At 44.9% G+C, this 16,258-nt stretch overlaps 1 protein-coding gene across 1 annotated transcript in view; it reads left to right on the top strand.

The window, feature by feature from the left end:
- The window catches only part of LOC117045134 (zinc finger protein 850-like), a 35,900-nt gene continuing 19,642 nt past the window's right edge, over positions 1-16,258 (top strand). The window contains exons 1-2 of the mRNA XM_033145926.1: positions 1-36; positions 2,886-4,453. Coding sequence (XP_033001817.1) covers positions 3-36; positions 2,886-4,453 — 1,602 coding nt within the window. The 5' untranslated portion in view covers positions 1-2. The remainder of the gene's footprint in view (positions 37-2,885; positions 4,454-16,258) is intronic.

The following is a 16,258-nucleotide window of genomic DNA, read 5'->3' as shown; positions in this document are numbered from 1 at the left end:
TCATGGAGGGGAATTGTGGGATCGTGGCCTCTCTTGGTAAGGCTCCCTGTGGGATCATCATATCTGCCTGGAAATTAAAAAAAAATACCTGTATGTGACCAACCTCATATATTTTCACAGAGCTCTACAGTGCCCCCTATAACACATGGGAACCTAACACCCCCACAATAAACTGTAAATTACAGTTTTTTCTTTGAACAATCTTCCTCAAGTTATTCCTTTATCTACCACGATTGGGCTGCTCTGTACTGCCCAGGCCATCTTAAATGTCAGCTTCAGAATTGTTAGGAAAGATAAGTAGCTTCAGGTTTTCTGTTTTTGTTTTTTCTCCTGTCAGTCTTGGGTTGACCAAAGAGACGACTGACATTGGAGATGGAGGGGATGCCATGACTGGGCCAAACAAAATCCATCCCAGAGAAGAGCCAGGCTTATTGAATCTCAGGTAGTAGTAGCAGTGATTATGAAGAGGATGATGAGGATGATAGTGATTGTAATACAGTGATACCTCGGTTTACAAACGTAATCTTTTCCGGAACAGGACTGTTCTTAAATTGAGGTACCACTGTAGTAATAATAATAATTTTTATTTTTGCTCTGCCCATTGGGCTGGGTTGCCCCAGCCACTCTGGGCGGCTTCCAACACATATATAAACATTAAACATAAATAATAATCTGATCCCATATAAAAAGAACATTAACTTTAAAATTTGGGGAGTCGTGATGGAAGGTACTGGGTATGTATGTGTATGTGTGGCTTTAAATGTATAAATGTGTATAAAGGTATATAGTTTTCTTTCAGTGTATACAAAGGTAAAGGGTAAAGGGACCCCTGACCATTAGGTCCAATCATGGACGACTCTGGGATTGCGGCGCTCATCTCACTTTACTGGCCGAGGGAGCCGGCGTACAGCTTCCGGGTCATGTGGCCAGCATGACTAAGCCGCTTCTGGCGAACCAGAGCAGCGCACGGAAACGCCGTTTACCTTCCCGCTGGAGCAGTACCTATTTATCTACTTGCACTTTGACATGCTTTCAAACTGCTAGGTGGGCAGGAGCAGGGAACGAGCAATGGGAGCTCATCCCATCACGGTGATTTGAACCGCCGACCTTCCGATCGGCAAGCCCTAGGCTCGGTGGTTTAGACCACAGTGCCACCAGCGTCCCTATAAATGCGTATATGTGGCTGTAAATGTGGGAAGGCATTCAATTTTGTTGTACTATGTACAACGACAATAAAGTATCTATCTATCTATCTATCTATCTATCTATGTAAAATGAGCAACTTATACTTGGCCAAAATTGTGGAAACATTTTGTGAAAAGTTTATTTATGAGGTTTGATGGCTCATAACACCCCTTTTGTGTGGAGTAATACCATAAAATAATATATATATGGAAAGATAATTTAATGAAGAATGTAATGCAATAACTTTTATGAACAGCAGTCATAAAGAAAAACCGTGAAACCTTTGGTAACCATTGGTAACCTTTAGCTTTAACTACGGCCTTACAATGTCTTCCTGTGAAGTGAACCAAGTTTTTAGTTCTGCAGCTCTAATAATGTGAAACCAAGACTACATTATTTCGTTTGTTAATTGGTCTTTATTGCTGGATTGCTACTGACTAACAAGTTTATTTAGTTGGCTCCATAGACTTCTGAATGGGTTAAAGTCTGGGCTATTCCCAGGCCATTCCAGCAGTGGAATAGGAATATCTTGAAAGCACCTTTTGCACACAGCAGCAACATGATATGGAGCTGAATCCTGTTGAAAAAGTAAATAAATAAATATGAATGTTTCACTATCTGGGAAAAGATCACCTGCGGAATGTTTCAGTTTGCGCTCAAATATTTCATTCATGCATTTTGGGGCATTTACATTCCCATTAACTGCACAAATTCTGCCCAAACCTTTTGCTGCCATACAACCCCAGATCATCACACTATCTGGGTGTTTCACGATCGGTGTAGTGCAAGTAGGATGTAAATCTTCACTGATTCTCCTCGTGTATTTCAGGCCATCACTACCAAGCAAGGAGATATGGGTCTCATAGCTCCAAATAACCCTTTCCCATTGTTCCGCTGTCCAGTTAACATGGGTTTAATCTTTTCTAACATTTAGACCAGTCCTTGAACTCAACTTCACATACATTGCGCCATGTCATCTTGTAGACACCCAGATGATTTCCCTCTGTCATGTAGGGACAGTCTCTCCATTCTTCGATCGTCACTTGCCTTTGTGCACCTTTTCCTGCCTTTACCAGTCTGATTTTGTAGTGACTGAGTCTCCTTCAAAAACATAGAAAGGCCAGCTTTGTTTAAATTTCCCCCAATCTTTCATCTAATTTCTTCATAACTGTAGCTTTGTTCACTTAATAACATTATTTTACATCGCTTTCTGAGTGACCAGTCAACTTTTTGTGCCATTTCTATATTTTTATTATGTTTTACAACCTCATTAAATGAAAGAACACAAAAAACCAATCAAGTTGATAGCAATCACATAACACACTGACAAAAGTCAAGCTAAGCAAGTTGTGCTTCCATTTTCTGGTTGCTTGGCTATAACGTTTGATGCAATACGGATAATTGAACAAACTTTCTTGGATTACATTCTTGATAAACTTATCTTTCCAATGATATATAATTTTTTAATATTACTCCAAACGAAGTGGTTTTATGAGCCATAAAACTTCTGAAATACATTTTTTTTCCAGAAGTCTTCCACAGTCCTGACCACTACTGTATATCAAAGTAAGCAACATTCAACTACTCATCAGAATCTAATACTAAATATGTTGGTTAATGACAAACAGCACACACCCAACTCCTTTCAGTTCTTCTCCATTTGTTCCTAAGGCTCTTATCCCTTTTTGTCTCCATTGCAGATTGTGATGAATCAGAAATTGAGAACAAAGGTGACCATGATAAAATCCCCAGAGAGGAGAAGCCACGTAAAAATTTGAAGTGTGGAGAAATCTGCAGCCAGGGCCCCCATTCCACTTCCCATCAACAAAATCTCATTGGAAAGAAACTCTATCAGTGCATAGAATGTGGAAAGCGTTTCACTGATAGCTCCACTCTCACTAAGCATAAGAGAATACATACAGGGGAGAAACCATATCAGTGTGTGGAATGTGGAAAGAACTTCAGTTTGAGCTCCTCTCTCACTTCCCATCAAAGAATTCATACAGGGGAGAAACCATATCAGTGTGTGGAATGTGGAAAGAGCTTCAGTAAGAGCTCCACTCTCACTTGCCATCAGAGAATTCATACAGGGGAGAAACCCTATCAGTGCATGGAATGTGGAAAGAGCTTCAGGAAGAAGGACAGTCTCACTTCCCATCAAAGAATTCACATAGGGGAGAAACCCTATCAGTGCATTGAATGTGGAAAGAGTTTCACTGTTAGCTCCTCTCTCACTAAGCATCAGAGAATTCATACAGGGGATAAACCATATCAGTGCGTGGAATGTGGAAGGAGCTTCAGTCAGAGCTCCTCTCTCACTTCCCATCAAAGAAGTCATACAGGGGAGAAACCCTATCAGTGCGTGGAATGTGGAAAGAGCTTCACTGATAGCTCCTCTCTCACTAAGCATCAAAGAATTCATAGAGTGGAGAAACAATATCAGTGCGTGGAATGTGGAAAGAGCTTCACTGATAGCTCCTCTCTCACTAAGCATCAAAGAATTCATACAGGGGAGAAACCATATCAGTGCGTGGAATGTGGAAAGAGCTTCAGTCAGAGCTCCTCTCTCACTTCCCATCAAAGAATTCATACAGGGGAGAAACCCTATCAGTGCATGGAATGTGGAAAGAGCTTCACTGGTAGCTCCTCTCTCATTAAGCATCAAAGAATTCATACAGGGGAGAAACCATATCAGTGTGTGGAATGTGGAAAGAACTTCAGTTTGAGCTCTACTCTCACTTCCCATCAAAGAATTCATACAGGGGAGAAACCCTATCAGTGTGTGGAATGTGGAAAGAGCTTCAGTAAGAGCTGCTATCTCACTTCCCATGTGACAATTCATACAGGGGCGAAACCCTATCAGTGCTTCGAATGTGGAAAGAGCTTCAGTCAGAGCTCCAAACTCACTTCCCATCAAAGAATTCATACAGGGGAGAAACCCTATCAGTGCATGGAATGTGGAAAGAGCTTCAGTGAGAACTCCAATCTCACTTCCCATCAAAGAATGCATACAGGGGAGAAACCCTATCAGTGCTTTGAATGTGGAAAGAGGTTCAGTCACAGCAACAAACTTACTTCCCACCAAAGAATTCATACAGGGGAGAAACCCTATCAGTGTGTGGAATGTGGAAGGAGCTTCCGTGTAAGCTCCTCTCTCAATAAGCATCAGAGAATTCATACAGGGGTGAAACCCTATCAGTGCGTGGAATGTGGGAAGAGCTTCAGTCAGAGCTCCAATCTCACTTCCCATCAAAGAATCCATACAAAGGTCGGAAAAACCATTATACAGCTTTAGGAGCCAGGCAAAGCAGCACCTTTTTAACCAGGCCTTTGGCTGATGGACATCTAATGCTGTTTTTAAATGTGGTGTTTTGTGTTTTTATGGTGTATTTTTATGTTGTAACCATCCTGAGACCTGTAGGTGTATGGAATAGGCAACAACTCTTAAAGGCCTAGGGGTCTCCTCCCCCCTGAAATATTTGAAGAGGCCCCTGTCGCACAGCGTAAATTAATAATGCAGAGTTTTCAGTGAAATAATAAGAGCTTTACTAGAGTAAACTTCTTCATAAACAACATGGTTCCAAACAGTTTGACTGAGATTACATACTGACTCTGCTCACAACTGAGGCACCAACTCTCCAACATTCCTGAATGTCAGAAACCTACACTTTTTGGTTTAAAAAGAACAAAATCCCTCTGGGACTTCTTGGTAATATTGGACATGGTGCCGCAAATAAAACCAGGGGATGAGTTGCCTTCTGGTCACTTCAGATGCGGAGGATGCAGTGTCTGCAAATACTCCTTTCAGGTGAAGGAATTCTCTGGTGAACAGTCTGGATTCAGATTTACAATTAGACATTTCAGTAATTGCAACACAAAAAACTCTGTTTCTGTATTGACCTGTCCCTGCAAAAAGATGTACATTGGTAAATGTTCTAGGCCTATAAGACTCGGGATCAATGAACACTGATCCAGAATGCGTAATCGTATTATGGAAGTGCCGTTCGTGGAACATTACATTCAACAAAAACACACAGAATATTATTTCTTATTTTTCGTTATATGGAAGTTGCCGCCAGATCGTTTCCACCGCAAGAACTCTGATAGACTTCTCTTGCAACAAGAAACCAAATTTATCCATCTTTTTAATATGTTTTTTTCCCTGGGTGGGGTCTGAACAACCATCAGGACTTTACTTCCTTTCTATAATTTGCTTTAATCTTTAGTGTAATTTTAAGACCAACTGTACATGTACTGCTGTTTCTTTAAATTCACTCAGCATATTGTTATAACTCTTTTTGTAATCTCAAACTGTACTACTGCTACTTTAATTCTTTAGCAGACCACACCTTTTCTTTCTTTTAAATTTCACAAACGCTTTTTGAGTCAAAACATAAAAAAAAAATAAAAAAAAATCCTTCCAGTAGCACCTTAGAGACCAACTAAGTTTGTTCTTGGTATGAGCTTTCGTGTGCATGTACACTTCTTCAGATACACTGAAATAGAGGTCACCAGACCCTTATATATAGTGAGAGAGTGAGGAGGGGTATGACTCAGAAGGGTGGTGGGAATGGGTGATTGGCTGGTGGGTGTGGAAAACATGTTGATGACTGTTAACGACTGCAATTAGTCTTAAAGGAAAAAGCGAAGGGTGAGATTGCTAAAGATAGCTTTGTCATGTATAATGAGATAAGAATCCAATGTCTTTGTTCTGACCATGTCAGAGAGCCAGTGTGGTGTAGTGGTTAAGAGCGGTAGACTCGTTATCTGGGGAACCGGGTTCGCGTCTCCGCTCCTCCACATGCAGCTGCAGGGTGACCTTGGGCTAGTCACACTTCTCTGAAGTCTCTCAGCCCCACTCACCTCACAGACTGTTTGTTGTGGTGGAGGAAGGGAAAGGAGAATGTTAGCCACTTTGAGACTCCTTCGGGTAGTGAAAAGCGGGATATCAAATCCAAACTCCTCTTCTTCTTCTTCTTCTTCTTCTTCTTCTTCTTCTTCTTCTTCTTCTTCATGGTGTTAAGTGTGGTGTTGTTGTTCACTCGTTCAGTCGTGTCCGACTCTTCGTGACCCCATGGACCAGAGCACACCAGGCACACCTATCCTCCACTCCCTCCCGCAGTTTGGCCAAACTCAAGCCAGTCGCTTCGAGAACACTGTCCAACCATCTCATCCTCTGTCGTCCCCTTCTTGTGCCCTCCATCTTTCCCAACATCAGGGTCCTTTCTAGGGAGTTTTCTCTTCTCATGAGGTGGCCAAAGTACTGGAGCCTCAACTTCAGGATCTGCCCTTCCAGTGAGCACTCAGGGCTGATTTCTTTAAGGATGGATAAGTTTGATCTTCTTGCAGTCCACGGGACTCTCAAGAGTCTCCTCCAGCACCATAATTCAAAAGCATCAATTCTTCGGCGATCAGTCTTCTTTATGGTCCAGCTCTCACTTCCATACATTATTACTGGGAAAACCATAGCTTTAACTATACGGACCTTTGTCGGCAAGGTGATGTCTCTGCTTTTTAAGATGCTGTCTAGGTTTGTCATTGCTTTCCTCCCAAGAAGCAGGCATCTTTTAATTTTGTGACTGCTTTCACCATCTGCGGTGATCATGGAGCCCAAGAAAGTGAAATCTCTCACTGCCTCCATTTCTTCCCCTTCTATTTGCCAGGAGGTGATGGGACCAGTGGCCATGATCTTAGTTTTTTTTTATGTTGAGCTTCAGACCATATTTTGCGCTCTCTTCTTTCACCCTCATTAAAAGGTTCTTTAATTCCTCCTCACTTTCTGCCATCAAGGTGGTATCATCAGCATATCTGAGGTTGTTGATATTTCTTCCAGCAATCTTAATTCCAGTTTGGGATTCATCCAGTCCAGCCTTTCACATGATGAATTCTGCATATAAGTTAAATAAGCAGGGAGACAATATACAGCCTTGTACTCCTTTCCCAATTTTGAACCAATCAGTTGTTCCATATCCAGTTCTAACTGTAGCTTCTTGTCCCACATAGAGATTTCTCAGGAGACAAATGAGGTGATTTGGCACTCCCATTTCTTTAAGAACTTGCCATAGTTTGCTGTGGTCAACACAGTAAAATGCTTTTGTGTAGTCAATGAAGCAGAAGTAGATGTTTTTCTGGAACTCTCTAGCTTTCTCCATAATCCAGCGCATGTTTGCAATTTGGTCTCTGGTTCCTCTGGCTCTTCAAAATCCAGCTTGCACTTCTGGGAGTTCTCGGTCCACATACTGCTTAAGTCTGCCTTGTAGAATTTTAAGCATAACCTTGCTAGTGTGTGAAATGAGCGCAATTGTGCGGTAGTTGGAGCATTCTTTGGCACTGCCCTTCTTTGGGATTGGGATATAGACTGATCTTCTCCAATCCTCTGGCCACTGCTGAGTTTTCCAAACTTCCTGGCATATTGAGTGTAGCACCTTAACAGCATCATCCTTTAAAATTTTAAATAATTCAGCTGGAACATCATCACTTCCACTGGCCTTGTTATTAGCAGTGCTTTCTAAGGCCCATTTGACTTCACTTTCCAGGATGTAACTGGCTCAAGGTCAGCAACCACACTACCTGGGCTGTACAAGACCTCCATATCTTTCTGGTATAATTCCTCTGTGTATTATTGGCACCTCTTCTTGATGTCTTCTGCTTCTGTTAGGTCCTTCCCACTTTTGTCCTTTATTATGGTAATCTTTGGACGAAATGTTCCTTTCATATCTCCAATTTACTTGAACAGATCTCTGATTTTTCCCATTCTGTTGTTTTCCTCTATTTCTTTGCATTGCTCATTTATGAAGGCCCTCTTGTCTCTCCTTGCTATTTTTTGGAAATCTGCATTCAGTTTCCTGTATCTTTCACGATCTCCCTCGCATTTTGCTTGCCTTCTCTCCCCCACTATTTGTAAGGCCTCATTGGACAGCCACTTTGCTTTCTTGCATTTCCTTTTCATTGGGGTGGTTTTTGTTGCTGCCTCCTGTATAATGTTACGAGCCTCCATCCACAGTTCTTCAGGCACTCTATCCACCAAATCTAAATCCTTAAACCTGTTCTTCACTTCAACTGTGTATTCATAAGGAATCCGATTTAGATTGTATCTTACTGGCCCAGTGGTTTTTCCTGCTTTCTTCAGTTTAAGCTGGAATTTTGCTATAAGAAGCTGATGATCTGAGCCACAGTCAGCTCCAGGTTTTGTTTTTGCTGACTGTATAGAGCTTCTCCATCTTTAGCTGGAGAGAATATAATCAATCTGATTTCGATGTTGCCCATCTGGTGATGTCCATGTGTAGAGTCGTCTCTTGTGTTGTTGGAAAAGAGTGTTTGTTATGTCCAGCTTGTTCTCTTGACAGAACTCTATTAGCCTTTGCCCTGCTTCATTTTGAACTCCAAGGCCAAACTTGCCAGTTGTTCCTTTTATCTCTTGACTCCCTACTTTAGCATTCCAATCCCCTATAATGAGAAGAACATCCTTCTTTGGTGTCATATCTATAAGGTGTTGTAAGTCTTCATAGAATTGGTCAATTTCAGTTTCTTCAGCACTGGTAGTTGGTGCATAAACTTGGATTACTGTGATGTTAAGAGGTCTGCCTTGGATTCATATCGAGATCATTCTATCATTTTTGAGATTGCATCCCAGTACAGCTTTCGCCACTCTTTTGTTGACTATGAGGGCCACTCCGTTTCTTTTACCGGATTCCTGCCCACAGTAGTAGATATGATAGTCATCCGAACTGAATTCGCCCATTCCCGTCCATTTCAGTTCGCTGATGCCTAGGATGTCAATGTTTATTCTTGCCATCTCATTTTTGACCACATCCAGCTTACCAAGGTTCATGGTTCTTACATTCCAAGTTCCTATGCAATACTTTTCTTTACAGCATTGGACTTTCCTTTCGCTTCCAGGCATATCAGCAACTGAGTGACCTTTCGGCTTTGGCCCAACCACTTCATCAGCTCTGAATCTACTTGTACTTGTCCTCCGCTCTTCCCCAGTAGCATGTTGGACGCTTTATGACCTGAGGGGCTCATCTTCCAGTGTCATAACTTTTATATGCCTGTTGTCTTTGTCCATGGAGTTTTCTTGGCAGGGATACTGGAGTGGCTTGCCAGTTCCTACTCCAGGTGGATCACATTTAGTCTAAACTCTCCGCTATGACCTGTCCATCTTGGGTGGCCCTGCATGGGATAGCTCATAGCTTCCCTGAGTTATTCAAGCCCCTTTGCCACGACAAGGCAGTGATCCATGAAGGAGTTAAGTTTGGTAATAAGTTGCAATTCAGCAACTTCTCTTTCCAGTGTATTTCTGAAATTCCTTTGTATTAAGACAGCTACTTGGAGACCTTGTATAGAATGTCCTGGGAGATTGAAGTGTTCTACTGGTTTCTCTGTCTTGTGGTTTCTGATATCAGATTTATATCCATTTATCCTTTGGCGTAGGGTGATGTCAGGGGTTGACCCAGGGACATTCTGCATGCCAAGCAGATGCTCTAGGGCTCCCCATATTTCAATAGCCTTTCAACATTATGCTATTAGCATCCGTGGAGATTCCACCTGCCTCTTTCAAAAGGAGAACACTCACCTGATCGATTTAATAAATAATAATAATAATAATAATAATAATTTATAACGCGCCCATCTTGCTGGGTTTCCCAAGCCCCTTTGGGCGGTTTCCAACATAGCATTAAAATACAATATTCCATCAAATATTAAATGCTTCCATAAACATAATAACAACCATCCATTTTCAGTCCATTGAATTAGCAATTAAGCATTTCTGGCAAAGGGAAACGGCATACTTTTGTATATTAGCATAAAAAGCATGCATAAGAAAGTATTACTTGTGATGAGAATAGGATTTATTTATTTTGAACTTTGCTTGGTTCCTCCTTGGTAGCCTGTGCGATTGTTTCAACAGTGCTAGAACTCAGGACCCGCTGCCTTGAGGGATGTTTGGCAGGGGAAGGGTCTCCCTTGGGAGGGGGTGGACTCTCCTTCCTTGGAGGTTTCTAAGCAGAGATCGGACGGCCATCTGCCATGGATGCTTCAGCTGAGATCCCTGCATTGCTGGGGGTTGGACTAGATGACCCTCGGATCCCCTCCTATCTCTCCACTCCTGAATTCGAGGAGGAGGTTCCTTGCCTCCTGCAAAGCCCTTTTCCCTGCAAACTGTTCCTCTGGTTTCTGGCCAAGGGAGGGAGATGCTCCGAGTCCAACCAAGAGCCTCACCCCCAAAAGGATATCTGGGCATTGGCGTAGCCCCCCTAAATCCATTTAAAAAATAATAAATCCGAGGTTCTGCCAAGCGAGAGAGGGCTGAGCTGGGTGGACTCGGCTCTGCAAGGGTTAAAGGGAACCGAGCTGCCTTCCTAGAGAGGACAGGAAGCGAGAGGGCGCCAGGTCCTCCACAGCCAAGGCCCCTCCCTCCCAAGTCCTCTCCTGCAAGGGCTGCATGGCTGTCCCCTCCTGGGATCTGGTGAGTCTCCTCTCTCTCTGTCCCCCCAGAGGGTGCAGTGGGGAGGCGGTGGGGGTCCCAGGGATGCAGCAGGGGAGGATGCCAGCCTGGGGAGCCTGATCTGCTCATGCAGGGGGAGGAGAGGGTCCTGCCAGGGAGGGACGAGGTCTGCAACGCTCTCCTTCCTGGAGATCACAGGATCCCCAATGGCTCCTCTTTCTTCAAACAAAGGAGACCCTCGGACTGTAACTCTGTGTGACATAGCTCAGTGTCATTGCACAACAGAGGAAACATGTGCAAATGGTTTTCCAAAGCTACAGGAGGAGGTGGACTAGCCCCTCCCTCCCAAAAAACACCCACGTGGAGGAAGGAAGTGAAGGTGGGAGAGAAAGAGCAGGAATAAAGAGAGGGATCCCAGCTCATAGTCTGGCTGCTGCAATGCAAACCAGTTTCCCAGTGTCTCCAAGGGCTGCTCCACACGGAGGCCGGTGCAGCAAGCCCCTCGCACCCATAGCAGGGCATCCCAGGACCACATCCTCTCTGTCCCAAAGGGATTGTTGCTGGAAAACCAGCTGGAAATGGACGCTGCTATTCACTGAGCCTCCATGGACCTTGGCATCAATGGCTGTGTGTGAAAGTTAAGCTAATAATAATAATAATAATATAATTTCCTACCTAAATTTCAAGGGAGATGTCTTTGGCCCCACCCACTTGGCCCTCAGGGTGTTGGGCAGATACATACCTGGCCCTCAGAGCAAAGAAAAAGGGACCCCCCGCCCAGAAGTCTGTCTTGAGAGCGGCAGAGAGTCCAAGTGCAAGAAAAGGATATAGAAGCAGGGGAGTGGGTGTGGGAGTGGGGAGAAACTCCTGAGGACCCCCGGGTGAGGACTCCCACTAGAGCCAAGCATCCATTTTTCACAAGATACAACTGATTCCCTTGTCAGTCAGTTCTGACTTCATGCATTGAGTGGAAGGCAGCAGAAACCAGGTTGATTAATCTCACAGAAATGCCTTCATTTCCCTCCACATTTTGCCTTGCTAGAAGGCTAGAGACTTTTTCTTCTCCTCTTTCTCCTCCTCTTTCTTTTCAAAAAGATAGCTCATGGTCTGGGATGTGGTGCAGTCCAGCCCTGGTTCCCAGCAATACTAATCCATCCTTGGTCAGGGAACCATTTCCCCCCGCGTCCTACAAATTCTGTAACAGAACAATGTATTTGCTTTGTAGGATTTGCTAGAGCTTCTCATTCAGACGGACAGAACTTGGCAGAAGACCAAAGGGTTCCTTCCGATCTCTCAGAGGCTTCCTGAGACCACAGATGGATGAGCGAGAATCAGCTGGCCCTGAAGCAGGAAGAGGCCATGCCAACCAAACTGGCAGCAGTGGGGGATTCTGGGAAAACACAGTGCAGAAGATCCTGGGTGAGGAGGACTCCCTCCGCTCAGAGGTGCAGAGCCGGCAGTTGAGGCAGTTCTGCTGCCAGGAGGCCAATGGACCCCGAGAGGTTTGCAGCCGACTCTACCACTTTTGCCACCAGTGGCTGAAGCCGGAAAGGCACACGAAAGCTGAGATGCTGGACCTGGTGATCTTGGAGCAGTTCCTGGCTGTCCTTCCCCCGGAGATGGAGAGCTGGGTGAGGGAATGCGGAGCGGAGACCAGTTCCCAGGCGGTGGCCCTGGCCGAAGGTTTCCTCCTGAGTCAGGCAGAGGAGAGAAAGCAGGTGAGAGAGACTTTCCTCTGGATACTCCCAAGGGGCTCCAAAAAGGGCAAAGAGCATCCCATAATGGTCTGCTGGTGGCCCATCTGTTTTCTCGGAAAGCATCCATGGAATGAGATCTCACACCCTTCAAGTCTTTCTCAGTCTCTTCCTAATATTTCTCACCAGGATCATTTTGCAGAAATGGACCTGGATTCCTGTGAGGCAGAGAGGCCTCCGTTGCACACCAGAGAGAGGCCACTAGGTAAGGAGGAAGGTGGTTTTTCTCCGGTCTCATTCTGTTGGTTTCCCAACTCATCTGAGGGTTCTTTTCATCTTGTTTTGGGGGGAGACAGTTGGGAGCAAGGGTCCAGAGGAGGGGAGATGTCTTTCTGCATAACAAACATGAAACGGACACAAATGCTCTCAGCAGGTATGGCTTTCTCAAAGGCCCATCTGTAGTTAGAGATGCCCTGTTTCCCCTGTGAGAGAAGCAGGCATTCCTGGCGTCCTGCTGACATTTTTTCTCTTGCAGGTGACAGAATGATGCCTCCTCATCCGTCTTTTCATGGGGGCAGAAGGGAAGCAGCGGCTGTGGAACCAGATCAGGTCAGGGGAAGCTGCCTTGTGGGGACAGAGGCCGAGGGATGGAGCAATTTCATGGACTGGTTGGGCACAGAGGAATGGTGGGAGGAAGCAGCCGGGGAACCAGGAAGGGAAGATGGCTCAGAGTCCAAGAAGTGGAGGTAGAAGAAGGATGGGCAGTTAGAGGGGGAAGAGGGAGAAGCCTGGGAAGAAGAGGTGTCAGCAGCTGAAGGGGTAACAGGGCTTAGTGAGCAGGGAGACTCTGTGGCACAATGAAGTGCAGAATCAGAGACAGTAGAAGGAGGCGAGTGGGAGGCGGGAGGTCAAGAGGCGGAGCCACCGGTGGTTCCCTCTCCTTTTGCCAGAAGCCACCCTCCCTGCTTGTCTCTCAGAGCCAGGAGACCCCCTGCGTTGCAGGAATCTGCTAGATCACCCAAGATAGATGTCCATCTAAAATAGGCTTATTTTATTGCAGTATTCATCATTGAATGCTAAAATAGGCTTCTGAGCGTTGTGATATTAGTACAAGCCGAGCTGCGAAGAGCCTCGTCAGCGAGGTCACCTGACTAAGAGTCATAATTCACCCTGTGGGAATCACAGCAGCACTACCAGCTCCCACACATGTCATGTCATTGTAATTTACTGTTGTATTCCTTACTTTCAGTTCTGCGTCAGGAGATGCAGACGCTTTAATAGACAGCTCTGAAATAATGAGCTGGCTACGCAGAGACATTCTGCTCTTTATCTACAATAAAGTAGGTTTTAGCCTTACTGGCTGATGCGTGTTGTTTTTCAAGCTGGGAAACAATCGCATATTACATTGTGCCCCTGGACTCCAGAAGCCAGAGGGCACGGAGGCTTCGTCCGCCTTGGGGGTCAGTCTCTCAGCCTGCCCCCACGGGAAGTTTTCATAACACTGAGCAGTGGACAAACGAGAACTAATAGTGGCCTGGATTCACCTAACCAGCCCCATCCACTGCAAAATGGGTCCTGCCCCCCATTCGTCTCCTTCTGCATGCCCCCATGAACCCCTTGATTTTGACTCTAGGGCATTGGGAGGGAACCTTCCCAGAACTGCTTATGATGAGAGGAGAATGTGGATCCTTCCATCAGGCAAACTGGAATGCTTGCGTAGGGAGAATGACCAGGAAAACACAAGGTGGAGTACCACCTGTTTGTACAAAGACGGACACCCATTATTAAAACTCAGAATAAAATAAGCACCCACAAATAAAATGTGCAGCAAAGCAATCCTATTGAAACAACTCCACAATTTACAGGAAGGAAACAACAGAGCATTGTGTAGCAGATCATCAGGACCGGAGCTAGGGTTTCTTGCACCCTAGGCGAGACCACCTTCTGGTGCCCCCCGGTGCTAAAGCCTGCTTTAGCGGGAGGTGGGGGCGGTGGAGAGGCAAGCCGCGGTTTCTCCGCTATAGCGAAGAAGCCGCTGCTCGCCTGTCCAGCCCCCCGCCAAAGCCTGCTTTAGCAGGAAGTGCGGGCGCAGGTGGGCCAGTGGCGCGGCACGGCGCCCCCTCCATTTCGGCGCCCTAGGCCCTGCAGATCATATTCATGCTGTCTCAGAGGAGGACATTTCCCCTTTTCTTTTAGGGTCCAGTGTGCTTTGAAGATGTCGCTGTTCGTTTCACGGACGAGGAGTGGGCGTTGCTGGATCCTGACCAGAGAGCTCTGCATAAGGACGTCATGGAGGAGAATTGTGGGATCGTGGCCTCTCTTGGTAAGGCTCCCTGTGGGATCGTCATATCTGCCTGGAAATTAAATAAATACCTCTATGGGACCAACCTCATATATTTTCACAGAGCTCTACAGCGCCCTCTATGACACCTGAGAGCCAGTGTGGTGTAGTGGTTAAGAGCGGTAGACTCGTAATCTGGTGAACCGGGTTTGTGTCTCCACTCCTCCACATGCAGCTGCTGGGTGACCTTGGGCTAGTCACACTTCTCTGAAGTCTCTCAGCCCCACTCACCTCACAGAGTGTTTGTTGTGGGGGAGGAAGGGTAAGGAGAATGTTAGCCACTTTGAGACTCCTTCGGGTAGTGATAAAGCGGGATATCAAATCCAAACTCTTCTTCTTCTCCTTCTTCGTCTTCTAACACCCCCACAATAAATAGTAAATTACAGTTTTTTCTTTGAACAATCTTCCTCAAATTATTCCTTTTTCTACCACGATTGGGCTGGTCTGAACTGCCCAGGCCATCTTAAATGTCAGCTTCAGAATAGTTAGGAATGATAAGTAGCTTCAGGTTTTCTGTTTTTGTTTTTGCTGCTGTCAGTCTTGGGTTGACCAAAGAGACGACTGACATTGGAGATGGAGGGGATGCCATGACTGGGCCAAACAAAATCCATCCCAGAGAAGAGCCAGGCTTATTGAATCTCAGGTAGTAGTAGCAGTGATGATGATGATAGTAATACAGTGGTACCTCGGTTTACAAACTTAATCTTTTCCAGAACGGAACTGTTCTTAAATCGAGGTACCACTGTAGTAATAATAATATTTTTTATTTATACCCTGCGGCTTCCAACACATATATAAACATGGAACATAAATAATAAGAATCTGATTCCATATAAAAAGAAGATTAAAATGAACAACTCATACTAGTGGGCAAAATTGTGGAAACCCGTTGTGGAAAGTATATTTCTGAGGTTTGATGGCTCATAACACCACTTTTGTGTCGAGTAATACCATAAAATTATATATCAACGGAAATATCATTTAACCTTTAGCTTTAATTACGGCCTTACAACACCTTCCCATGAAGTGGACCAAGTTTTTAGTTCTGCAGCTGTAATAATGTGAAACCAAGACTGAATTCTTGCCTCTGTTAATTGGACTTTATTGCTGGGTTGCTTCTGACTGACAAGTTTCTTTAGTCGGCTCCATAGATTTCCAATTGGGTTAAAGTTTGGGCTATTCCCAGGGGCCATTCCAGCAGTGGAATAGGATTGTCTTGAAAGCACCTTTTGCGCATAGCAGCAAAATGCAGCTAAATCCTGTTGAAATAGAAATTAATTAATTAATTCTATAAACATATATAGATGCTTCAGTGTCTGGGAAAAGATCACCTGCAGAACGCTTCAGATTGGGCTCAAGTATTTCATTCATGGATTTTGGGGCGTTTACATTAATGACACAAATCCTTCCCACACCTTTTGCTGCCATACAACCCCAGATCATCACACTATCTGGGTGTTTCACGGTCGGTGTAATGCAAGAGGGATTTACCATATTTTTTGCTCCCCAAGACTCACTTTTTCCCTCCTAAAAAGTAAGGGGAAATGTCTGTGCCTCTTATGGAACAAATGCGTGGTCTCTGAAGCCGAA

Source organism: Lacerta agilis, chromosome 4, assembly GCF_009819535.1.
Source record: "Lacerta agilis isolate rLacAgi1 chromosome 4, rLacAgi1.pri, whole genome shotgun sequence".
NCBI classification, from domain to species: domain Eukaryota; kingdom Metazoa; phylum Chordata; class Lepidosauria; order Squamata; family Lacertidae; genus Lacerta; species Lacerta agilis.
This window is presented reverse-complemented; position numbering and strand designations above follow the sequence as displayed.